The following is a 25,679-nucleotide window of genomic DNA, read 5'->3' on the forward strand; positions in this document are numbered from 1 at the left end:
TCTCATGAATTTTTTTCAAAGTTAAAATTAAAATAGTAATACTTCATTTCCCAAATCTCACCTATGCCTCCCTGGTCCATATCCCTTCATGGAATTTATTATTTTTTTTTAAGTCCTCACCCAAGGGTAACCTATGTTTATTAATTTGAAAGAAAGAGGAAGGCAGAGAGAGAGTGAAACACCAATTGGTTGCCTCCAATCAAACTTATAACCTAGGTACATGCCTGATGAGGAATCAAGCTCACAACCTTTTGGTGTACAGGACAACACTCCAACCAACTGAGCCACCTGGCCAGGGCTGGATTTACTATCTTAAAAAGCAACATAAAGCCCTGGCTGATGTGACTCAGTGGACTGAATGCCAGTCTGAGAACCAAAAGGTTGCCAGTTTGCTTCCTAGTTGGGGTACATGCCTGGGTTGCAGGCCAGGTCCCCAGTATGGGGCGCACAAGAGGCAACCACACATTGATGCTTCTTTCCCTCTTTTTCTCCCTCCCTTCTCTTCTGTCTAAAAATAAAGAAATAAAGTCTTAAAAAAAAAAGCAGCATAAAGCATTTGACAACCCCCTAAGTCCTCTATTAGCCTAACCAAAGATCTACTGCTAACTGTTTTCTAAAAGTCCTTATGGATATTCTGTAGAGTATTAGCTGCTCTTCTTGAAAAATAAATGTAAAAGCCAAACACTGATTTTAAGGAAGCACCAGATAAAGTGCTTCCTCATTGCCCTGATATTACAGAGTCTCTAAGAATCAGAGAGAACTCAAGCAAAGGGAAAGGAATGATATCAGCAAAAAGATATGAGAGGCAGCAAAAATCGGGCACACAAACACCACACTTTCTATCCATGAACTAGCTCCCCATGTCCAAGAGTCATTCTTCAATAGAACTGTCCATCCCATGAGAGGCATTAGCAATATACATGAGGAACAAGTAATTTCAGGGAGACTTGAGATCAACGGGAAATATTCAGTCTTGGTAATAGCCCCTGGAGAACCTGTAACTACAGCCCTTCCATCCATCTGAGAACAATGCAGCCAGGTAAGGCTGCACAGGGTGACACCCACAGGAAATGAAGTGCCATTGAATATGGAAGATATGGCCTCATTAGATGTCTTAAGGCAGAAATGCAGTCAACTCATGTAAAAATGGGGAGGCACAGACTGCTCACAGGGCTCTGGCTCTCAGTGCCCAAAGCCACATTCATGTTCCTCAATCCCAGTCACCCTAACTCTCTAGACAACTTTGATTGGGAAATACAACCCAGCCTAAAGACTAATACAATTCCCCTGCTTACTTCAAAGGAAACTTGGAAACATACCTGGGGGAGGTGTTTGCTGATAGCCTGGTACCGGCCCATTGTAGGCCCCATAGGGAGTGGGAGGAGCTGTGGACCCTGGTTGCCCACCATAACTGGATTGATGATACCCTGGGTAGACAGGCTGGGGCTGCCCAAATGGCGGCACAGGTGGAGCTGATTGGTTGACATTCATTATGAGAGCATCCCCAACTTGGTCTCACCTATTAGATATGAGAGAAGAGAAATTAGTCAAAATCAACTCTCTAAAGAGAGAGCAACTATACAGGGTAGAAAGTAGGTATAAAAAAATAGGACTGACCTTATCAGGCAGTGATCAGCCTAATCATTCCCACACTCCACAGGATCTTTGTAATTTTCTGCCCTAGCAGTAGCCAGATTACCTCCCCAAAGTAAGGATTTTGTTCCTCTGAACCCCATGCTATGTCACTGCCAAGAAGGTATGAATTTCAACTTCAGAAAGGCCCACTGGAATGGAACAGCAGCCTCCACTCACCAGCGGTATGATTTCTAGTGTATAGACACACAAGGAGTCCTGCCACTAATGAACTTCTGTGATAGTACAGATAAATGAAACAATGTTCCTACTTTCCACTCATTCATTCTAGCATCCATTCATTTGACAAACACTAAATATCCTCTAGTGCATCAGTCATTTTTAATCACTCAGGCCACATGTCTAAAATAGAGCAGGTCAATTCTGTTCCTTTGAAAAGACAAATTTTAGACTAACTGATTAGAGAAGTGACATTCTTTGGGTAAATTACAATAATCCAAATGCTACTCCATCTCCAGTCCCCGCCCCCACCAAAGAATTGTATGTACCTTAGAACTGAAGCATTAGAATAACTAAATGTAAAGGACACCTAAAAACTCTAGCAAGGATCAGATTAGAAGTGAGTTCAGGCCAGGCACACACACAAAAAAATCTCAAAATAACCTAGGGAAACAGTTCAAGGATCAGCAGCAAAGTTAGATTTCATGGAAAAAAGATCATTCACCTTATCCATCAAGCAAAGAAACTATGAGTATTTCCAAATCCCTATGCACCTCTTCAACTCTTCCTGTTTCTGTTCTCCTTATATGCTTGTTATGAATCTAGGCTACCACCAAAATTATTACAATTTTGCTGCAACAGAAGAATGAATTTGAAGTCCTTTCCTCATTCCCTCTAATAACAAGACTACCTGATTAAAGAGAAGGGGCCCAGGAAGCAGGAGAGCTCAAAGCTGCTGCAGTGGAACAATGGGCCTCTTCCCTTTGTTAAGAAGGGTCATCTTGACTATAGAAGAGCTGAGCTGCCTTCTGGACTAGAACTCTTTAAACTCAGAGCCATCTTGGCCGTTGTCCTCCCAAATCCTAAACCTTACACAGGTCACCACACTAAGCTTGACAGATGATCCTCTCCCCTTCATCTTCCTAAAGTCAGTGGGGGCTGAGCGTTAAAGGAGAGGAGCTTCTTCTCCAGATCATAATTCCCTCAAACACACCCAAGAGTTTGGAGCAGGCTCAAGTTTCCACTCCACTCTGGGTGGACAGTCGAGGGTGCAACCCAGGAGGCGGGGCAAGCTTTCTAGAACTCTGAAAGTAGTTGAGCGGTGGAGACTGGGAGCGCCGAGGATCAAGACCGAGAAGCCAAGGCAGCTTCTCGGGCCACGATGAGGGAGAGCTGATCCATTAAGCATGGAGATAGAGCATCTTGCCCTTTCAACAGGCTCGCGGCAGGAAGCGGGAGCCGGAATCTGGGCCGGGAGAAGGGAGGTAGGGTCTAAGGCTGATCTTAGACAGTGTTGCGTGAGGTGAGGGTCTCTCACCCAGCCCCGCCCCCGTGCTCCTCCCTTCCTGCTCAGACCGAACCCCGATCTGGCCAGTGACACCCCGGCCTCTCCTCTCCTTTCCTACCCACCAACCTCCGGATGCCACTCCTCACCCGGCTCCAGATCCAGGTTCGACTCGTTCCTAACGTCAAGGATCCCAGGCTCCACTTCCGGTTCCTAGGGGGGCTGTCGTGTCGCCCCCGGAAGTTCCACCCTCACGCTCTAGGGCCGATCCACTCCTTCTGCCACGTCTGCAGTGGGCACGAGCCCAGGATCCCGGATGCCGCGCATGCGCCGATTTCTTCCGCGATCCGGGCCGCCCGTAAGGAGGCTCCGCAGGGGTTTTGTTTTTTGTTTTTTGTTTTTTGTTTTTTTGCTTTTCTGTTCCCCACTCCACCCCCCGCCCCTTCCGATGTCCTGGTAGCCTTACGGATCCACCAGCTGAGAAGCGATTGAGAAGACTACTAGGTCAAGCTGTGTTTAGTAACGAATCCCTCAATCGCCTATGACCTGTCAGTGACCTCTGACCTAGAGTCCTGTAGCTACTTCCTGCTGACCCCTAACTCCATTGACTTCCGCCTTCGATGTTGTTCTCACCCTTGACCTTTGCCAGTCTTGAGGTTTGCGGGACGTATGAAAGAGTAAAGGACACTAACTGTGCTTTAGGGTTTCATGTTTTAGTGCCCTGGCTCTGCAGTCGCTATCTTGGGCAACTTAATCTCTGCCTCAGTTTCCTTCATCTGTAAAATGGAGAGAATATTAGATACCCTTCTAATAGCATGATGCCTTTCTGGTAGTCACGTAGATTGCCTGGCACCATAGTAAGCAGTTGGTGAAAGTCAGCTGTTATTAATTAACCACTTTTATACGACTCCTTGGTTTAGATGCAGAGCTATGAAAGCTAGATGATCTCTGCTCTCAGAATACAGCCACCATGTGGAAGAGCTACAGTTTCTGGGGTAATTATTATTACCCCTAATGAACAACAATTGTAGCTAATCTTTGTATGATTTTTTAAAACATACCATATTTTGCCATGTGTAATGCACCCCCGTGTATATACTGCGCACCTACATTTTCGGCCCAGACTTTCAGGAACAAAATCTTTCATTTTAATTTTTTAAATTCAATTATTTATTTATATTAAGATACTGGCTTTTTGTATTATAAAGGAATTTTACCTTTTATTTTGAACATATTATGATACAAGAAGTTTTGTATAACAAATAATTACAAAGCACAAGAACAGATACAAAGTATTTCAGGTACTACCCATGTATAATGCACATCCCTATTTTTTCCTCAAAATTTTGGGCAAAAAGAGTGCACATTATACATGGCAAAATATGGCACATGGCCTCATTGAATCATTTCAATAATGTTTATTTAACTATCATCTTTGAGCCCTGGCTGGTGTGGCTCAGTGGTTTGAGCACTGACCTGTGAACCAAAGGGTCCCTGGTTCCACTCCCAGTCAGGGCAGGTGCCTGGGTTGTGGGCCAGGTGCCCAGTAGGGGGCGCTGAGAGGCAACCACACATTAATGTTTCCCACCCTCTCTTTCTCCCTCCCACTCTGTCTAAAAATAAATAAAATCTTTTAAAAAAATTATCTCTGAGCACTGCTATATGTCAAGCCATGTTCTTGGCTCTGGGAGCACAGTAGTGCACAAAAATTCTTGTTCTCATATTGTTGATGGTAAATATTAGTTATTTTGAGGCACAGAGTGGTATGAACCATTCACTGGAAAATATTGCACTGGTAGTCTGTGTTGGAAGCTGTATTAGGCATTGAGCAAGCTTTAGTAAATGAGTCAACTCCTGTCCTCAGGAGTTTATAGTTGAGGTCAGTAGTTCTCAAAGTGTGATCCTGGGCTCAACAGTATCAGTATGATCTGAGAACCTGTTAGAAATACAAATCTCAGACCCAACCTAGACATACTGAATCAGAAATTCTGGAGGTGGGCCTAGCAAGCTATGGTTTAATAGGCCCTCCAGATGATTCCTTTTGTACACTGAAGATTGAAACCCACTAGTGTAGGTTAGTAACTTGCCAGATTCAATAACATTGTTGAACACCTACCATAGTCTGGGATGTCTGCTAAGTATTTTCACATAATTTATCCCATTTAACTCATATCAGCATAGGAAAGTTAGTATCCTTTGTGTTGCGTACAGTTGCACTCCTAGTAAGCGGTAGAGCCTAAATTCAGTTCCTTGAAAGGCTGATGTGTTGCATTTTATCACCTATATCCCCACTTTGGTTCTCAATCTTTTTTTTTTTTTTAATTTTAATTTATTTATTTATTTATTTTTTAGAGAGGGAAGGGAGGGAGAGAGACAGACAGACACAGACAGACATCAATGTGCGGTTGCTGGGGGTTATGTCCTGCAACCCAGGAATGTACCCTGGCTGGGAATCGAACCTGGGACACTTTGGTTCCCAGCCCGCGCTCAATCCACTGAGCTACGCCAGCCAGGGCTTGGTTCTCAATCTTGATAGCACATTGGAATCACCTGTGGCTCTAAAGCGGCACTATCAGCCCTGTCTGGTGTGGCTCAGTGGATTGAGTGCTGGCCTGTGAACCAAAAGGTCACTTCTCCAGTTCCCAGTCAGGGCACATGCCTGGGTTGCAGGCCAGGTCCCCGAGGATGGGGACATGCGAGAGGCAACCCATCAGTGAATCTCCCACACAGTGATGTTTCTCTCCCCCTCTTTCTCCCTCCCTTCCCCATCTTTTAAAGATAAATAAATGAAATATTTTAAAAAATTACCCCCCCCCAAAATGGCAATACCAGGTATCAGCCCAATAAAATCAGAATCTCTAAGACCTAATAATCACACTGATACACTATTTCATTACATTATCATCTAATTCTATATGCTGTCTCATTTTAGGGAACCAGTAGCTTTAAAAGTTTTCCAGGTAATTCTAATGTGCACTGAGGGTTAAATGAAAGCTTACACGTAGCTAACACTTAATAAATGCTTGAATAGTGAATGAATGGATATTTAGATACTCTTTTTACTGATGAGGTCAAGTAACTGCCCAAGGTAATTCAGTTAATAAATAGCAGAACAAAAATCCAAGTCCATACCTGATTCTGTATCCCAAGTGCTTTCTATGACTGCATGCACCAAGGCGAACGGCATTTGGCATACTAACAGAACAGCTGTTCCAAGAAATGCTGTAGCCTTTGATAATTACAGCATTATAATGTTTTATAACAGACAGCCCTTAACATAGGACACATTCATGGTAATGGAAACCTAAAAATAAGTAGGGATTTTATTACGAACATGGGTTGGCATGTTTATGCACACCTATCTGTGTTCACCTTTCCATGACTACCTATTGTAAGAGTCAATTCAATTTAGCAAACATTTATTGAGTACTATTTACATCCATCATTGTTCTGTGGGCTGTTGACTGGCTGCACATAGTCCTTGCCTTCAAGTTTCTCACAGTCTAAGAGTGAGACAGGCATATAAACTAACAATAATATTGGCAGAGAAATACAACAATAGAAACTATTGATGCATCTGTTGCCCAGAAGAAGGAAGGACTGTTATATAGGTAGGGAGTCAGGAGATGGGCATGACAGGCTTTATGGAACAGGCAACAGCAGTTCAACTGGGCCCAGGCTGATCAGAATTCCTTTACATTGCACCTAGCACTGCGGTGGGGTATAGATCTCTATTTTGATTAATAGGAAGATTCATGCAGGAAGGGGGCATTCTTTCTTGTTCTGGAATTGAAGCCCCTGCTGCTGCCACTTTGAAATGAGCTTTGGAGGAACATGGTTGGAATTAGTCCATGACCCTATCAGGGAAGCCACAATCCCTGAAACGGTGTACATGAGTTATGGAGACTAGAGAGCTAGTACTCTGAGTCCTGAAAAAAAGGCCCTTGCAGGAGAATGGGGGACAGGGGAGGACAGAAGTTTTTGCTATAGTTAGCTCTGGAAGTAATACAGCTGGGGGTGGGAGAAGAGTACAGCCGGCAACTATTTTGAGCACAACTCCGATTGACAGGACACGTGTGCTGGACTCTACTGATCCCAGGGCCAAGTTGCCTGCCTGTGGTGTGTGGTGTGGGGTGGGGGGGAAGGCCTGGGGCAGCAGGAGCAGGAGAGCCAGACAGACAGGCCGGACGGGGTACCAGCACCTCGACTTCTCTCCCTGGGACACTCTCCAAACTCCGAGGGCCATAGGTCAACCTGAGCGATGGGTGCTGAGGAGGTGCTGGTCACACTGTCAGGGGGAGCGCCCTGGGGCTTCCGACTTCAGGGGGGGTCCGAGCAGAGGAAACCCTTACAGGTATCCAAGGTAAGGGAGAGCCCCTATATTGAGGTTTTAGGAAAAGGGGAAACCCAGGGGAACCTGGGAAGAGTCACGTGGTGGTCTATGGGGGAGAAGCGGGGGGCTATGGAGAAGAGGAGTGGGAGTGGGCGGGCAGGGAAGCATGCTAAAGTTTGGTGGGGGGAGTAGTGCCTGAGCACAGGCTTCTTATGGGCATGAGGGCTATTAGAAAAGGGGATTCCTGGTTTCTGGTAGCAGCGAAAAAGGAAGACTCTGTCTCTGTTCCCTGCAGCACCAAAGCAGCAGAGGCCCAGGTCTGGCCATCCAGTCTTTACTCTCCTGGGTCTGTGCTTCTACTCCAAACTCCAGGAATGTAGGGAAGTTTCTAATTTCTCTCTAACTAAACTGATATGTGATGGGCTGAGGCTGTCTTGTCCAGCCCAGCCTAGCCCTGCCCGGCCCTGCTCATGACTTCATTGCTCCTCTTTCCCTACACCATATCCTTCTCACTGGGTGAGACTCATTTTTTAGGGCTAGCAGGGTAATGGCAAGATCTGGCCTGTCAGATGGAGTTGTTACCCTTTTGGTTTCACCATACAGGCTTAATTTCCTCAACTGTAAAATGTGGGTAACAATAGTACCTACTTCACAGAGCTATTCTAAAGATTAAATGCAATAATGCATGTAGAGTGCTTAGCACAATGCCTACCATTTAGTAAGCACTCAATAAATGACAGCCACTGTGACCCACATATACACACATAATCAGTCTCCCAGAATCCGCAGTTCCAGAACCAGCAGGACTCCCTCCAATTTGGAATACTATTCTAAAATTTTGACTCTGTAAATAATAGTGCCTGGGGCTCCAAGGCCTAGGAGAGAACTATTAGCTAGTATAGATATTGCCCTTGGAGGAGAATCTTAGAAGGCTACCAGTTTTAGTACCTGCTCCACAACCCAATACACATTTGGTGATTACCCTACCTCCCTTCATATAATGTATTATTCCCTCCACTCTGTACCTTCTCTTCTCTAGATAGGTACCCTTAACTGCAGCCCCATTCCCCTCTCCACCCTTTCTTACCATGCAAAGTAAAATCCCTTCCATAGGTCCTTCCATTTCTAACTCTTTTCATCCTATTCCTCCTTGGAGCCCTCCTTCACCTACATTCTCTCCTCTAATACCTTCTCAGATTCGAAGACGGAGCCAGGCTGGCAGAGCAGGACTACGAGAGAGGGACCAGCTTTTGGCCATCAATGGGGTCTCCTGCACTAGCCTCTCTCATGCCAGTGCCATGTGCCTCATTGATGCCTCAGGGAATCAACTTGTCCTCACTGTGCGGAGGTATGGACCCCTCCCACCCCGACCAGCACTGTCCCTCTAGTCCAGGGCTCCCACTGCCTGACTCAGATCTGTGTCTCACTGGCCTGGCTTCAACAATTAACAAATGCCCATTTCTGCTTGTGTGTTAGTGCTGGAGTATAGATGTTAGTATAGGCCTCCCAAAGGGCTTGCATGTATCTGTAATTAAAGGATGGGGTGTCAAGTGGGCATTTGAGTGCATGGACCTCCTTCAAGTTTTGCTGTCTCGTCATCACAGCTCCCTGAAAGCCTGTTTCCACTCGCAGCCCTCCAAGCACATTTGCCTCCCAGTTTGTCTTCAGACTTCTGCTCTTCCCAGTCCATTCCGTCTGCATCTCTTTTCTCCCCTCATCCCCTCTCCCATCCCTTCTAGATCTCTCTAGCTGTCAACCAGCCTATTTCTCAAGTTCTGTTATCTTTCCCAGGGTAGAGGATGAAGGGCCTTTGCGATCTCCATCCCCCGGTGAGCTTCGGGTGCTGTCACCCTTGTCTCCGCTGAGTCCTGAGCCCCCTGGTGCTCCAGTTCCCCAGACTCTTCAGCCTGGGAGCCTCCTCTCGCCCCCTGACAGTGAGGCCTACTACGGAGAGACAGACAGTGATGCCGATGGCCCTGCCACCCAGGAGAAGCCCCGTCGACCCCGCCGCAGAGGCCCTACCAGGCCCACCCCACCGGGAGCCCCACCTGATGAGGTCTACCTGTCTGACAGCCCTGCAGAGCCAGCACCTGCCGTTCCTGGCCCTTCCAGCCAGGGTGACGGCCGTGTGATCTCCCCATCTTGGGAGGATGGAGCAACCCTTCAGCCACCCCCAGCTGAGGCCCTGCTGTTGCCCCATGGTCCCCTCCGGCCTGGCCCAAATCTCATCCCTATGGTGGGGCCTGTTTCCCACCCGGTGGCAGAAGATCTTACTACCACCTACACCCAGAAGGCCAAGCAAGCCAGTGAGTGCCTGAATCCTTTTTCCCTGGTCAGGATCTTTTAATCAGAGTTTTAATTCTATCCCTTCATAAGCAGACCTTATGCTTCTCTGGTCTATAGTCTTGGGGACAAGTGGAGAAGAGTGATGAGTAAGAGAAATAATTATTCTCATGGTCCCCATTATTTTTGCTGTTTGAACTAATGTGACAGAAAGGTACAGGTGGTTCATCCCAACCCAGGAATAGGATAAGAAGGGAAGTTGGAAGGGGACATGAATCAGTGAAGAGGTTGCTTGTTGGTGTTGCTAGGTGCCAGACATAGGACAGAGAAGTATTTGGAGGCAGGGCATGGCCACAGGGGCTCTTCAGGGTTAATTGCAGGCATTCCTGGGGACTGGGAGGCTATGGGATAATCATGAGTCCCTAGGAAGTGGTAGAGGGAGGGATCTTCAGCTCTTTATCTCAGGCAAGAATGTAGGCCTGGGCAGAAAAAAAAAAACAGTTCCACTTATCACAAGCTCTCAGCTATTTTTGATGTGAGCCACAGACCAAGGTCTAATAGTGAAACTTCTCCCTGTCCTGTGCCTCCCATGCATCTCCCCAAGAGCCCTTTCTTGCCACCTTGGAAATCTCAGGATTACCCCTCCAGTTCTCATCTCTCATTCCTCCCCTCCACCATTCTGTTTCCTGATCCATAGAATTTTGTGTCTCTAAGTCTGGATTAGAGGCTAATGACGTTAACAGTTTAGAGCCTGACATCCTGAGAATGTGCAATATACCACAAAGAAATTCCAGATGCATGCCTATGATCCCATGTTTATCCCCAATTCTCATTTTAGCACTCTTTGCCTTCTTATCATGCTGGGTGAGACTGTAGTTAGTGGCTCAGAGGTATTTTTAGCCAAGCAGACCTCATTGTTCAGTAGGGTGGAGTGGGGGGTAGGGTAGGCAGGTGCCCATGTCTGTCACACCGGGGCTGGTGGAGCAGGCCAGAGAAGGGAGGGGGACAGGCTGCAAAAATAGCATAGTGAGCTCATTCAGCTGCCAGCTCTGGGATCAAGACAAAGGGGCTTTAAAAGGCATGGGGGTGGCTCAAGCTGGTCCTGCTCCAGCCAACTCTGCCTTTCTCGGCATGGAGACTTTTCAGCCCATCAGCCAAGAGTCCCTCAGCCAAACCAGCTCCAATAAATCTCCAGGCCCAGTTCCTGAGCTACAGGACCCATTCTATGCAGGTACTACCCTCCCGTAGCCAAGAGAGTTCTGGGATCTAGAATGGAGGGGGATATATCAACAGTTTAGGGAGCCAGATCTTTAGGAAAGGTCTTACTCCCTTATCTATTCCTCCTTTTTGCCTTTCTCTTCTTTCTTTTCTAAGTTAGCTCCTTTCTCAGAATGGGTTAATGCTGTTGTCACATGTCAAAGGGTTTGTGACCACGAGATATGGAAAACTCATGGAGAGAGTGTGTGTGTGAGAGAGAAGTGTGAAATCTGTGAAGTTTTAAGGTTTGTACGTGGGAGAAGATATGTGTGAACAAAAAGTGCCCGCGCACAGGTATAGCTTGCATCACGAAAGCTTTGATAGCAATGGTTATTTACAGTGGAATTTATGGCTGCGTTAAATGCTAAATTTACCTACATTACCTCAATTAATCCTCATAGCAACCTTATGAGGCAGCTATTATCATTTTCATTTATAGATGAGGAAACTGCACTTCAGTGAAGTCACTCTTCCCAGAAACCAAAAACCTAAACTGAACTTGACTCCAGTGCCTGCTTCTTGTTCACAGTTCTATTCTGTGGTGTAAATGTGAGGATGGACACAATGAGAGCCCTAATTAGAAAGGAGCTTGGTATCTTGAGTAGAAAGTACATGGAATTTCAAGAATTTTTCAGGAGGAACTGGGGATCATGAATCAGAGAGTATCCATGTCCACGGCAGGGTCCCAGCAGCAGCGCAGCCTCTCCCCTTCCTGGCCCCACCTCCACATCGCATGGGAAGCCCTGCCCTGCCTCCCTCTTGTATATAATCCTTTCGTGCCAGCCTGGTAGTGGCTGCCCAACCTCTCTACCTAGAAGGCCGGCCCCTAAAGAAGACCACTCCACTCCCACCCTCAGCTGGAGCGAAAGGTGAATATATTTAGCCAGTGACCTTGAGGTATCCTAAAGATTTAGAGGGCTGCCTTGGAGAGCAGCACTCTGGCTTTTCCAGCATCTCGGATCTGAGGACATCCCTGGCTGTGAGTAGCAAGGGTGTGAGGCATAGGGAGTGTCCTGGCAGTTGGAAGGCCAGTATCAGCTCTAAAATTTTGTCCAAGCTGTTAGGAAAAGGACCCCTGTAGGGGGAACTCTGAGAAGGGCCACCTGGAGTGTGCATGTGTGTGACTATGTTCAAGTTACTCTGTTTTTTTGTGTGAGCACACATGTGTTTACAAATAAATTAGAGAGAAAAGTACATGAGAAAATATGCCCACAGCTGGCTTTTACTAGATCCATAATCTTGTTGAAATGCTGTGTAGTGGGAGTTGTTTTTGTGAATGTAAGTGGCATGGACTGCATGATGGGTGGGGGGTAGAATTGGGAATAAATATCCTTGTTGCTAAGGATCCTCTGTGTCCTTATCATAGGGGTAAGAGAGTACAAACTGTCTGAGAAGCACCACAGAATGGTGCTTCTTTTGTCTCCCTGGGATGTGACCCCTTCCCCCAACCCCTGGGCTGCCAGGCAGGAGTTGAGGGAGGCAGGGGAGGAATGTGTAGGGGGTGGGTAAGAGCATATCTCTTGGAAGATAGGAACAGAATAGAGGGAGGAGAGCTGTGGTCAGAGTGGTGTCAGGGCAGGCGCTAGACCCTGCCTTCCTTTTAACTGTCCTTGGTTTCACCTTTCACCTTCCACTCTGCCCCCAAGTCAGAGGACTTTGCTAAAGGCAGGAAACATTATGGGTCAGGAGGTGGGAGGGCTGAGTCGGCTGGGGTAAAGGTGAAAGCCTTGGGAAACAGGATTAGAAGAAGCTCACTGATCTTTCTCCCTCCTCAGAACTGCAGCGGGCAGAGAGCCTTCAAGAGAAGAGTGTGAAGGAGGCCAAGACCAAATGCCGCACAATTGCATCTCTGCTAACTGCAGCCCCCAACCCCCACTCCAAGGGGGTGCTTATGTTTAAGAAAAGACGGCAGAGAGCCAAGAAATACACCCTAGTGAGCTTTGGGTCTGCAGCTGGGACAGGCGCTGAGGAGGAAGAAGACGGGGTCCCACCAACGAGCGAATCCGAGCTGGACGAGGAGGCCTTCTCCGACGCCCGCAGCCTCACCAACCAGTCCGACTGGGACAGCCCCTATCTGGACATGGAGCTGGCCAGACCGGGCTCAGGTGCAGCAGAGGCCCAGGGCTCAGGGCTGGGAGCAGGAGGGCAGCTGAGTGAGGCCTCCGGGAGAGGGGTCCAGCTCTTTGAACAGCAGCGCCAGCGCGCAGCTTCCAGCACCCAGGAGCTGGCCCAGGATGGTCCAGCAGCCACACTCAACGGGCAAGGCCTGCAGTCACCAGCTCGGGCCCAGAGTGCTCCACCCGAGGTGGCAGTCCTCCCCAAGTCGCCAGACCCTTTAGCGAGCGCCAGACCCTTCCTCCCAGGCGGTGGAGCCCCTACCCCAGCTCCAAGCATCTTTAACCGGTCAGCCAGGCCCTTTACTCCTGGCTTACAGGGGCAGCGGCCAGGTACCACCCCGGTTATTTTCCGGCCCATGGCTCCCAGGAGGGAGAATGAAACCTCGGGAGGCCTCAGCCCCGCCCCACCGCCTTTCTCGTCCGTTCCTCAGGGGCCTGCCCTTCTGCCCAGCTTCACCGCAGGGGTTCCCAGCCACCTGTCAACCTCCAGTCCTCCTAGCACCCCACGCTCTTCTGGCCCCGTGACGGCCACCAGCTCCCTGTATATCCCAGCCCCCAATCGTCCTGTTACACCAGGCGGGGTCCCAGAGCCCCCAGCTCCCTCCAGCACAGCTGCCATGACCTCCACCGCCTCTATCTTCCTGTCGGCGCCTCTGCGACCCGCTGCGCACCTAGATGCACCGTCCCCAAGCTCTGTGGTCCCTGAGCCCCCCAGCGCTCGGGAGCAGCGCATCTCTGTGCCAGCTGCTCGCACGGGTATCCTCCAGGAGGCCCGGCGTCGGGGTACCCGGAAGCAGATGTTCCGGCCGGGAAACGAGGAGACGAAGAACTCGCCCAACCCCGAGCTACTATCGCTGGTGCAGAACCTGGATGAAAAACCCCGGGCCGGGGGTGCTGAATCTGGTCCAGAGGAGGATGCCTTGAGCCTCGGGGCTGAAGCCTGCAACTTCATGCAGCCACCAGGAGGCAGAAGTTACAAGACCCCGCCTCACGTGACACCTAAAACCCCGCCTCCAATGGCTTCCAAGGCCCCCCTCCCTCTGACTCCTAAGACTCCGCCCCCAGTGGCTCCTAAGCCCCTATCTCGAGGGTTCCCCGAAGGGCTAGTGAATGGGGCAACCCCTTCTGCTGGAGTGCCTGAGCCACCAAGGCTTCAGGGCAGGGGTGGGGAGCTGTTTGCCAAGCGGCAAAGCCGAGCAGACAGGTACGTGGTGGAAGCTACACCTAGTCCTATCGTTGGCTCTCGGCCCCGCAGCCCTTCTCCTACTCCCTCACTGCCCCCTTCCTGGAAATATTCACCCAACATCCGTGCCCCACCTCCTATTGCTTACAACCCACTGCTCTCACCCTTTTTTCCCCAAGCTGCCCGAACTCTCCCTAATAAGGCCCAATCCCAGGGGCTGCGGGCAGGCCCCAAACAAGGCATCAAGGCTCTGGATTTCATGCGGCACCAGCCCTACCAACTTAAAACTGCTATGTTCTGTTTCGATGAAGTTCCCCAGACTCCTGGCCCCACCTCCTCAGGGCCCCCCAAAACTGCTCGAATCCAGGAGATCCGCCGATTTTCCACTCCAGCACCCCAGCCCACTGCAGAGCCACTGGCCCCCACTGTGCTTGCGCCCCGAGCAGCCACTACATTGGATGAGCCCATCTGGAGGACCGAGCTGGCCTCAGCGCCTGCCCTTAGCCCAGCCCCTGCCCTTAGCCCAACCCCTGCCCTTAGTCCAGCCCCTGCCCTTAGCCCAGCCTCTGCCCTTAATCCAGCCCCTCCTCCAGAGTCTCCCAGGGGTTTTGGGGCCTCTCCCAGCTCCTGTGGCTTCCAGGTAGCCAGGCCCCGGTTTTCAGCCACCAGAACAGGATTGCAGGCTCATGTGTGGAGGCCTGGAGCAGGCCACCACTGAGCAAAGCGCAGCTCCCAGGACCAAGGAGAGGTGGAACATCCAGTTCCTAAAGTTGCTTCTCCTACCCAATCCACCCCCTCTCTCAGGCATCTGGAGGCTAAATTCCCTGCTGCCAGAGATAGTTTTAGAGTTCGTAACCCACTTCCAGGCTTCCTCCTGGCTTCCTCCCTCTCTTGCTCTTTCCAACCTAATATCCCTGCTTTGGTACCTGTGCTTCTCTTTGTCTCTGTAGTTCCTTGCCTGGATCTCTGTCTTTATCTCTAGGTCTGTCCACCCATATTCTGCCATGGGTCTCTATTTCTCTACTTTGTTCTTTACTCTGTGAGCTTCACAACGTTCAGTGAGAAGCACACAGAGAAGCTATCCCTGAGACCTCAAGCAAGAAGCTCACCACCAGACAGGCAGCAAAGGAACTGAACTGATCCTTGTTTGCACTAAGTTGCTCTCTGCTCCTCACCTTTCCCAAACTTGGCTGGCATATACCTAGGCGTGTATGTGTGTGTGAGTGTGTATGTGCCAGTGTGTGTGCACAGATGTGCTCTTCTGTCTGAAGCAAGAGTAAGAGGAGAGATCTAAATAAAGACCCGAGGTGGGTCTCACCCTTGCACTGATGAAAGAAGGGTGAGATAATGTCACGTGGGTTGTCTAGTGGGGAGAAAGATTCACTGGAGTCAAAGACCACCGTCTGTAGCAGGTACACAGCATCTTGTGAAGCTCATGGAGTATGAGAAGACTTGAAGGCAGTTTGTATGGGCTGTTATACCAGGTAGACCAGGAATCAAACTAATAATTCGATTCCTTAGGATTTTAGACAACAACTTGATAGGCCCTGTCCTGAGCAACAAGCACCCAGGAAGTGAACAAAAAGAAAATTTTCCTTTGAGAATGAACAAATACATTGGATTCATTGCCTCATGAACCTAAGACAGACAGAAAGAAAAGAGCCATGGTGTGGAAAGTGAGGCAGGATGAGGAGCAGAGCAGAAATGAATGAAATTGATTGAGCCACAAAGAGGAGCATGGTGAGAGAGAGTGAGAATGCAGTGTTGGCAGAGTAAAGTTAGTAGCAAGAAACCGCTGTGTACAAGAGCGGGGATTGGGGGGAAATGTGACAGAGAAGAATGTATTTTTTAGAGTGAAAGGGATGATGGTGGGGGGATGTGAGAGTATATGCCAAGTGTTGCAAAAACAGTTGGTAACTGTGCTACCTCCTTTGATTCTGCCCCTCCATCTTCTGCAGCTTGTACTGACTACCTGGGAAAGGGCAAGGAAACACTCAGAGCCAAACCTCTTTTCAGCCCTACCCTATCCTTCAAACCCTAGCTCTTGTGCCAGCTTTAGGTCCTGATCACTGATCCTAGAGGAATGTAGATTCCCCTCTCACCACGACTACCAACTGGTCACATTTGTTGCTTGACCTGGACACTGATCCTTTCCTTTGCATATTGAATGTAAGTCACAGTACTTTTGTTTGTGCACAAGAATAAACTTATACCCCACACTTCTGTTGCTGTCATCTCTTCTATGTTTATACTCAAGTCCTGATCTCCCCTTGATCTTCTCAAGCTCAATCTCCTGACTCCTGACCTCTTTCTCCATTCCTGCCCTCCTATTTTTCGCTCTTTTGCCCTTTACCTCTGGCCTTTTGCTCTTCTCTGCCAATTCTGTCCCATTCCTATTTAGCCAGTCCCACCACTCCCCTTGGTTCCCTCTCCCCACATCCTTCATCTAGAGTCTCCCCCTTTCAACCTCCTGCTCCATCCATACTCCCCAAGCTAAGCCTCAGAATACAGAACTAAGAGAAGTTGGAAAGGTCTTCTGAGCCTTTTGCCAACAACATTTCCTAGCTCCCTGGAAGCAACCATAATTCCATGGTAAACAATGCTGCAGGTGAAGGTGGGTGGGAGAGGAAGAACAATAGAGTGGTTGGGTAGTGTGGATTGAAACTAATGAAGAGAAAGCACAGGAAGCAAACTAGAATTAGACTTCTGAGAAAGAAAATGCCATTGCTCCAATTGTACCAGCAGGGGGCATATTTGAGCCAATAACCAGGCCTAAGACCCAGATGTCCCCAAGCACACAGTCTCAGAATTTCAAAGAAAGGATCCAGAGAGTACAGGCTGAATATTCTATCTTCACCCACTTGGTAGTTTTAGGTAGTCAATCACAGGAGACCAAAATTTTGGTTTGATTTTGAGGGGAGGAAGATAGTGATGATGAAATTTTGGTATTTATGTATTTTATGTTATAGCTGTTTGCTATTTATGTTTTTTTCTTCTCATTGCTTCTTTGGGTTGGAAGGAAATGGAGAAGGACCAAAGATGAGGGGTCTAGAGGCTGAACTGGTCTAGGAAGAGGCCAACTACAGGGGGCTGGAAGCCCTTTCAGCTCCTGGCCTGAACCTGAAAAGCTCAGGATGGGAAGAGAGCATGGTCAGGAAGAGTGGAGAGCTCACAGAGGGACCGGGGGTCATTCTGGGAGCTACAGAAGTCCCTTATTAAAGCAGCCACAACAGGGTGGTTCCAAAACCTAAGCAGAACATAGAGAAGGATCCAGGATGTTCATGGAGCTACTGAGGAAGGGGCTATGCAAATGACAGACTTCTTACAAGGGGGCTCTCCAGCTGGTGCCCCTGCCCAGCGGTTCCTCTGGAACAATGCAAATAGGACAGTCCAGATCCTATGCGGTGTGTCTTCCTTTGAAGAAAAGCCCAAGTAGGAATCTCAGAAAGTAATGCTTTGGTGGGTCAGAAGCCTTCATGCACTTCTCTAAGAGACGTCTATCCTGCAGAGTAGGCTGAACTGATCACCCCAACAGCAAATGGGGGTGAAAAGGCAGGAATTGGTCAAGTCTTCCCTGAATCTTCCCTTACAGCCTAGGAAGCACTAGGTTTGGATAATTTGGTCCTTTAATCTGCTAAGGACTGGCTTTTCCATAGGAAAGACCAACTTACCCAGGAACTCTCAATGAGTATTTCCACCCTTGACTGGATAGCTTAGTTGGTTGGGCATTGTCCTGCAATACAAAAGGTCACTAGTTCAATTCCCGATAAGAGCACATGCCTGGGTTGCAGGTTTGGTCTCCAGTCAGGGCATGTACGGGAGAGATTGATGTTCCTCTCCCTCTATTTCTCCCTTCCTTCCCCTCTCTCTAAATGTAAACAAATACATAAAATCTTAAACAAACAAACAAACAAACAAACCAGAGTAGTTCCATTGTGAACAGACTTCGCTGCCCCAAACATAGCACCTTAAGCCTTCCCATTCCCAAAATGTACCCACATGTCCTCCCAGCTATGGTCTAGGTTGGCTCTGAGCGGCTCTCCGGACATGTTCTTCAGGTTCTTGCTCTCCCACTCTGAATTCCTACCTACCACTTGCTGCCTGCCTCCTCTGTCCCTCTCAGTTTTCAATTTCTCCCTGAATGCTTCTTTGGATCTCAGACTCTAGGTGCCAAGAGAAAGGGAGTCCCTGGGCAGATTGATTCCTGGCTCAGAGAGCTTAGTGGGAGACTCCCAAAGCCCTTTCCTCTGTTCTTGAACCTCTGGGCAAGGAGGGCGGGATCTTGGTTCCAGGGTCTCAGTACCCCCTGTGCCATTTGAGCTGCTTGCACTCATCTATTAATAACCACCCTCCCTCCCCCACTGCCAGTGCTGCCCCCACGCCTGCCCAGCTCGGGTTCTTCAGTCACAGCAGCTCAGTCCTCCAAAGCTGCTGGACCCCAGGGAGAGCTGACCACCGCCTGAGCAATCTGTAAGTCTCCAGAGGGGCTGGAGCCCATTCTGTTGACTCTTGTGTCTGTGTGTGCAATTTATCCTGGGGTAGTTGCCCGCCTCCCCCATCTGTGCTCAGCTCTCAGCTGTCCAGTTCAGGGGAGCCACAGAGAGTTGGAAGGGGAAGGGCCTAGACCAGGAGGAATAGAGATAGTCGGGGAGGAGCTGGAGGAATGAGACGGGGGTCTAAGAGGCTGGATGGAAAAAAAAGACCTCAGCAAGGCTGAGAGGTACAAGGAGAGTCCACTTAGCAGTTCCTGGACGCTGACCGCAGCAGGTGCCGCTCGTTAGCAGAACTGCAGATGTGCTGTGTGACAGGACTCTGCAGAAGACAGCATGTTTGCTGGTGGCCAGCTTCTGTTAAGGAAGACTCTGTATCTGTCCCAGCTTGTCCCTCTTCACTGCCAGATACTATTATTGTGTTCCTGTCCTCCCTCAGTTTCCCAGTGCTATGATATTGCCGAGTTGACATATATCGAGTCTCAAATGTTCCGTGACCTCCCTCCAGTTCTGGGGTCTGGGGCGGGAGTGACTGAAAGGGAGCAGGGATCACTGCTGTGACCTCCCAGGCCCCACTCCAGCTGGCTCAATGGAGGAGCAACAACCTCTCCTTTCTATGGAGAATGTTTTTGGCTGGATCTCCTCAACCCTGGCAGAACATTTTTCTGCCCCTTGGGGTTTGGGGAGGACTGGGGAGAGACCGGAGTGTGGATTGACAGCCCCAATCTGAGATCCCCATGCAAATAAGAACTTCAACTCATGCCAATGAACCCTGGGTGCATTGCCCTGCTGTGCGTTGTTTGCTTTAGCCCCTGCCCTCCATCACACACCATGTTCCCGATGCCTGCACCAGCTCTTTGTAAAAGGGCTGCAAAGTGATTGGGAACAGGTAGGGGCAGGGGCTGCATCTATAGTTTCTGCCCTGCCTCCCAAGAGAAGCTCTTACACAGTGGGTTTTCACTGTTTGAGGGAATACATATTTCTTTGAAAATCTAATGAAATTTTGCTCCTTGAAGTCCTTAACTCCAGGTTAGGCAGTACCTCCTTACTGAGTGAGACACTCACCCTTCCCATTCCCTGTCCATCTTTCGACTCCCCCTTCCCACCCTACCCAGGCTGGATCTGCCTCCACAATGCCGCTCTCAGGAACCCCAGCCCCCAACAAGAAGAGGAAATCCAGCAAGCTGATCATGGAACTCACTGGAGGTATGGATGCCTGCTCCCGGCTAGTATGGGGCTTCTTATTAAGAGTATCTCTGGCCCAAGAGTCCCAGAAATATCACAAGATTACATATGTCTTAGGGTGAAGAGACAAGAGGAATTCAGGGAGGGGTTGGGGGTGGGAGATGGTGGTGGTGGGGCAGGAGAAAGTATCCAACACTGACCACTCACCTTTCCACACTTTTCACCTTGTAATCGGAGACAATAATATTTATGCCATATTACCCAGCATAAGCCCAGGACAAAGGGACCCACAAGTCAGTGAGGTTTGTTTAAGGAAGAAAATATATAAGAGACTGGCACAGAGTTAGGTCTCAATAGATGGTTAATTGCCTTACTCCTTTCCCCAAATCTAGGGAGCCTGTGTAAGTATTTAAAAACGGAAAACTGCACAGGCTGTTCGCTGCCAGAGTTCACTGAAGGGAAGAGTAGGGAAGGGAGCTGAGACAGGAGTCTGTACGAAGTTCAAACACTGTTGGCCTTTGGGCGTTGCCCTGGGATACAGCTTCCCCCAGCTTCCCCCAGCTTCCATCTGTGATATGCTTTGCTGCTGTTGCCCTGTGACCCCATGCTCACGTCCCTTTGACTGCATTCACACCCTCTACTCTAGTATTTCCACTCTCTCCATTCTGCACTCCAGTTTCTACACATTCTCTCCAACTTCAAACCCAGGAAATAAAAATCCCTCACAAATTAGACAGAATTTGATGAGACATCAGAGACAGCATCTGCTTCCCTTAGCAATCTCTGCTGGGACATACACACTTAGTGTGGATGGCACTTGCGTTTTGAGCCCAGCAAACCCTACTTTCCTCTTTTCTTTGCCTCTTCCTCCCCCCTCCATAAAAGGTGGACAGGAGAACTCGGGCCTGAACCTGGGCAAGAAGATCAGTGTCCCAAGGGACGTGATGTTGGAGGAACTGTCACTGCTCACCAACCGGGGATCTAAAATGTTCAAACTGCGGCAGATGCGGGTGGAGAAATTTATCTACGAAAACCACCCTGATGTCTTCTCTGACAGCTCCATGGTGAGTTCATAGCTCTACTACTCTCAAAGCCTAGTGCCCCTCCTGACAGCTTCTTTGTAGGTGCTGGATCTCCAAAATACCACCAGACTCCCCTTCCTGCAAATTTAAAAGTCTGTTAAGCCTCCAGATATAGTGAGTGCCCAATAGCTCCAGGGTGAGTTACAACCTCTGAAACTCAGTCACTATCTTAGAGCTAGTGAAGGGGGTTGGTGAATACCCCACCCTCAGAGGGAAAATTTCCTTCCCAGTGTGGGTAACTGTTAAAGATAGGGTTAACAGATGAAACAGAGGAAGCCCAGTTTTAAAGTTGAGATACACACAAATAATTTTTTTAGTAAAGTATGTCTCATTCAATATTTTGGACATAAAAATAAAATAGCCCTGGCCGGTGTGACTCAGTGGCTTGAGCCCCAGACTGTGAACTGAAAGTTTGCCAGTTCAATTTCCAGTCAGGGCACATGCCTGGATTGCAGGCCAGGTCCCCAATTGGAGACAAGTGAGAGTCAACCAATTGATGTTTCTCTTGCACACTGATGTTTCTCTCCCTCTCTTTCTCCCACCTTCCCCTCTCTCCAAATATAAATATAAATAAAAATAAAATCTTTAAAATGAAATAAAATAAAAACTTAAGGCACTTAAATAAAAATTTCAGATACACAATAAATACCTTTTTAGTATAAATATGTCCCACGAAATATTTAGGACATAAAGATTAAATTAAATGTAAAAATATAAAAAACTCAGTTAAATTTGAATTTCAGATACACATTGGATACTCTCATGTATGAGTGTGTCCCATGCAATATTTGTGGTATATTTATACTAAAAAAGTATTTGTTGTGTATCTGAGGTTCAAATTTAACTGGTGTCCTATAATCTTATTTGCTAAATCTGGCAACCCTAGAAAGAGTTAAGTGAATTTTTACAGCCATTTCCTTCTCTAAGAACCCCAGATGTGGGGAAGTGACAAATCCTTGAAGATCCTACATTCCCTAGTCAGGATTTTGCAAAGAAAGAAAAGTAGGGATTGGAGAGAGGCCAGGCATAAGATGTTAGAGTTGAGAAGGAAGACATCATCTTCATTTCCTTTCTTCCCCCTCTACTTTCCCTGGGCAACCAGAAGAGAGTGGAAATAGATGCTTACATGAGGCCAGGGGCCGAAGTGTCTGTGATTGACCCTTATGTAGAAGCAGAGTAAAAATGCTGAGCTAGTTATATCTAACTTTAGAGACCAAAAGCCCTCCTTCCTGCCTGGGTCTGGTTACACAGGGTGGAGCCTGGGGTGTGCGTGGTAGGTGGCCAGGATAGCCTCCTGAAGGAAATGGGTTATTTTTAGATTTGGGGCTGAATCCAGTGTTGCCCTTTTGGTCACCCTTTCCCCTCCTCAGTATAGTTTCACTGTCAAAAGGTCTTGGTCCAATGGGCACCAAGAGGAGAGAGGGAGAGGAGGAAAAGGAGAGAAAGAGGCAAGATGAGGAGGGGGAGGGGACAGAGGTCTTCTAGCTTTTCAAATTAAGTCTAGATTCTCCATGCCAAAGCTATCCTCTCAAATCGTAGTTGATCAGAAGCCTTGGTCCTCTTTGCCTTGGCAAGGATGGGAAAGAGGAGTGTGGAGAACGAGTTGCCGCCATCCTAAGGTGTAACTGGAGAAACTGAACCAAGGTGGTCCTACCCCTCAAGAAGAGTTTAATTCCTCATAGTCAGGTTATCCACTATCCATCTATTGGTGGGGGGAATCATAGAGGATTCAGTGTCCTCTGGTTGGCCATTGTCTCTGATCACATCCTCCAGGCTATGCATACCTGTGTCTTTGTATATTTCCCATCCCCATAACATTCCCTTCACTCTGTCATTTTCTTTCAGGATCACTTCCAGAAGTTCCTTCCCACAGTGGGGGGACAGCTGGGCACAGCTGGTCAGGGATTCTCTTACAGCAAGGGCAGCGATGGAGGCAAAGCTATGGGCAGTGGCTCTGCTGGACAGTATGGCTCTGACCAACAGCACCATCAGGGCCCTGGGTCTGGAACTGGGGGTACAAGAGGTCCAGGGGCCCAGACAGGCAGAGGAGGAGCTGCTGGCACAGCAGGGGCTGGTGATCCAGGAACAGGCAAGTATCCTCACCCGAGAGTAATGTATCTGTTCCCTACAGCAGTGACATCCCTAGAAATGAGGCCTAGATTGGGTATAGGGAGCAGGGGAGGCATGAGATACTTTAATGGACTCTCTGGGTCCAGGAGAATACAGAGATATGTCTATTTCACCTAGAAGCCTTATTTCTCTGTCACCTTTCAGGCTTTTCAGTTTCAGTCACAGATCTGACCCCAGGCTGTCAGTGTTCCACACACCTTATACAATTACCAGGAGGATCTTATACCTTTTTTCCCTGGCCCTGGCAACTTTCCTAGTGCAGGGGTGTGAAACTAACTTCCCTTGGCTACTAACTGCTATTGTTTGACTTACTTTTCTCTCCCATGGCTGCTAGGAGATCAGGCTGGTGGAGAAGAAAAACATATCACTGTGTTCAAGACCTATATTTCCCCATGGGAGAAAGCCATGGGGGTTGACTCTCAACAAAAAGTGGAACTTGGCATTGACCTGCTGGCCTATGGGGCCAAAGCTGAACTCCCCCAGTATAAGTCCTTCAACAGGTATGGGTGATGCGGGAGGAACCAGATGCATCATAGTGTGTGGCGTGTCCTTAGATGGAGACTTGGGTTCAAATGTTTCAGGACACCTGAGGCATGGGAGGACTAAAGGAGGTCCTTTCCCCTTTTCACTCTAACTCAGAGAAACAGCAAAATATGATCAAGTGAAAATTTGCTGGGAAGCGGGATTTGAATTTTAGTTCATAAGCCACTTATTGGCTGTGTGAGCATGGGAAAGTCACCTTGCTTCTGAGCCTTGGTTGCCTTCACTATAAATACTCCATCACACATTTAAAGTCCTTTTGAGGCTCCCTTTATTCAATTAGGATTTCATTACTGTTTCTGAAGCATGACTCTACTTTATACTCTATATATTCCTCTTTAGCGATGCTTAAGTGTCTGTTCTTTTGAAATTGGGCTCCCCTAGGCCATGGGTAGTAGATCTGTGAAAGCAGGATAGGGAAGTGCTAGAGAAGTGCTTTTGCATTTGATCCAGAGGAGCCTGGATTTTCCAGGAAATGTTCATTCCTCTCATCTAGACTATGCATTATCCACTAGAGGTAGAGTATGGGTTTTATGTTGAAATTTGAGGTGGTGTCAGGATCTTGGGCCTATAGAATTTGGGGTTACTTTCTGTGAAATGTTGGTCTGGGTCACAGCTACTTGTGAGACTATCTAGTACCAACTAGACTCCTTTCCTCATCATTATCTTTGGGGAAACAGGGAGCCAGGAAGGGGAATGGAACGCCAAGGAAGCAGGAGAATGAGGAGTGCAGAGGTGATCTCAAATGAGAATTCACAGACTCCTCTCTCCTCCAAACAGAGTAACATCTTACTGAGAAAGCTCTGCTCCTTTTATTGTTTGTTTGTTTAAATGAAATAATGTATCTCCTTTTCAGGACAGCAATGCCTTATGGTGGATATGAGAAGGCATCCAAACGCATGACCTTCCAGATGCCCAAGTTTGACTTGGGGCCCCTGCTGAGTGAACCCCTGGGCCTCTACAACCAGAACCTCTCCAACAGGCCTTCTTTCAATCGAACCCCTATCCCCTGGCTGAGCTCTGGGGAGCCTGTAGACTATAATGTGCATATAGGCATCCCCTTGGATGGAGAAACAGAGGAGCTGTGAGGTGTTTCCTCCTCTACTTTGCATCAGTTTCTCCTCTCTGATTCCAATTTGGAGAAAGAATAAGGAGCAGGACACCCCAACCTCCATTCCTTTTGGGAATGGAGGGAAAGGGGAGGGAGAAATCTGCCTTTTCATCTGTCATTCTAAGTCCCCACTCCAAGCATCCTTCCTCACCGGCTCAGAGCTCCCCTTCCAGTTGCTCTGTATGAAACCTGCTCTTTTATGGAATTTGCTCTGCTACTGTTAACAGTCAATAAACTTCAAGGAAATGAACTCATTCTTCCTCCGATATTTGAGGTCAGACAAAAACTGAAGCTAACAATGCATAGAGGCTAATTAAAGTCAAAATCTAAACATTCATTACTCAAATTTCAAGATCAGACCTGAGCTCTGGTTACTTACACACCTACGCCTACATCCACACCCATGAAACCACATTCATAGGTGTATACAAAGACGTACTTATTCAATAATGCATGACAATTAATCGTGCACAAACACATGTGCTAGCCTATATGTGAGCACAGTTAAGAAGCTATTATGTGCTGTGGTTAGGAAATAGGTGTTGGTCACCCTGCTGTTAGTTCTCTTCATGTAGCTGATTAGAAATTGGGATAATCAAGGATTACCCAATTATTACAGAAATAGAACATGCCATAAAGTTTCCAGATGACATCAGAGTAGGCTTAGGAATATATGTGTCAAAGATTCATATATTTAGATTCCTAAAAGGATGAGGTAAAACAGGGAGCCACATCAGAATCCAGGAGGAAGTGGGAGCAACTAGCTGCAGTTATACAGGTTCCAGCACAAATACCACCCCTTTTTAATTATAAAAATTTTTATTACAAGCATGTAATTCTGTAACATAACAATATCATACTCAAGCACACT

General features: G+C 48.0%; 3 protein-coding genes across 13 annotated transcripts in view; 2 read left to right on the forward strand and 1 right to left on the reverse strand.

The window, feature by feature from the left end:
- SEC24C (SEC24 homolog C, COPII coat complex component) overlaps nt 1–3,646 on the reverse strand; it is a 25,200-nt gene extending 21,554 nt beyond the window's left edge. For 2 of the 8 annotated variants that reach the window (XM_028513575.2, XM_028513570.2), the window contains exons 1-2: nt 1,618–3,053; nt 1,320–1,519 (exon numbers count right to left, since the gene is read on the reverse strand). In XM_028513575.2, the coding sequence (XP_028369376.1) occupies nt 1,320–1,491 (172 nt within the window). In that variant the 5' untranslated portion in view covers nt 1,492–1,519; nt 1,618–3,053. Of the gene's footprint in view, nt 1–1,319; nt 1,520–1,617; nt 3,054–3,222 lie in introns of those variants that run through there. The other 6 variants (XM_028513573.2, XM_028513567.2, XM_028513568.2 and 3 more) reach the window with 6 other exon arrangements.
- SYNPO2L (synaptopodin 2 like) lies at nt 2,982–20,966 on the forward strand. Of its 4 annotated transcripts, XM_036026783.1 has the most exons (7): nt 7,233–7,460; nt 8,627–8,778; nt 9,222–9,736; nt 12,746–14,291; nt 18,639–18,740; nt 19,876–19,966; nt 20,831–20,966. In XM_036026783.1, the coding sequence occupies exons 1-6, from the start codon at nt 7,359–7,361 to the stop codon at nt 19,946–19,948; spliced, it is 2,490 nt and encodes an 829-aa protein (XP_035882676.1). In that variant the 5' UTR covers nt 7,233–7,358; the 3' UTR covers nt 19,949–19,966; nt 20,831–20,966. The 4 variants fall into 4 exon arrangements, with proteins under 4 accessions (XP_035882674.1, XP_035882673.1, XP_035882676.1 ...); XM_036026781.1 differs by lacking the exons at nt 7,233–7,460; nt 18,639–18,740; nt 19,876–19,966; nt 20,831–20,966 and adding an exon at nt 2,982–3,077 and having other exon boundaries at nt 12,746–16,489; XM_036026780.1 differs by lacking the exons at nt 18,639–18,740; nt 19,876–19,966; nt 20,831–20,966 and having other exon boundaries at nt 6,948–7,460; nt 12,746–16,489.
- On the forward strand, nt 19,951–24,785 carry MYOZ1 (myozenin 1). The gene is made up of 5 exons (XM_028514030.2): nt 19,951–19,966; nt 20,831–21,009; nt 22,873–23,116; nt 23,492–23,657; nt 24,554–24,785. Exons 1-5 carry the CDS (start codon nt 19,951–19,953, stop codon nt 24,783–24,785), a joined length of 837 nt encoding a protein of 278 aa, XP_028369831.2.
- Nucleotides 24,786–25,679: the final 894 nt, after the last annotated feature.

Source organism: Phyllostomus discolor, chromosome 5 (genome assembly GCF_004126475.2).
Source record: "Phyllostomus discolor isolate MPI-MPIP mPhyDis1 chromosome 5, mPhyDis1.pri.v3, whole genome shotgun sequence".
NCBI lineage: Eukaryota > Metazoa > Chordata > Mammalia > Chiroptera > Phyllostomidae > Phyllostomus > Phyllostomus discolor.

Excerpts from the sequence above, each read along its gene's own strand:
- SYNPO2L (XM_036026780.1), top strand. The coding sequence starts at position 7,359 with ATGGGTGCTGAGGAGGTGCTGGTCACACTGTCAGGGGGAGCGCCCTGG. Across the intron at positions 8,779-9,221 it reads CTTGTCCTCACTGTGCGGAG|GGTAGAGGATGAAGGGCCTT; the intron begins GTATGGACCCCT and ends TATCTTTCCCAG. Across the intron at positions 9,737-12,745 it reads CCAGAAGGCCAAGCAAGCCA|AACTGCAGCGGGCAGAGAGC; the intron begins GTGAGTGCCTGA and ends CTCCCTCCTCAG.
- MYOZ1 (XM_028514030.2), top strand. Across the intron at positions 21,010-22,872 it reads TCTTCTCTGACAGCTCCATG|GATCACTTCCAGAAGTTCCT; the intron begins GTGAGTTCATAG and ends ATTTTCTTTCAG. Across the intron at positions 23,117-23,491 it reads GGCTGGTGATCCAGGAACAG|GAGATCAGGCTGGTGGAGAA; the intron begins GCAAGTATCCTC and ends CATGGCTGCTAG.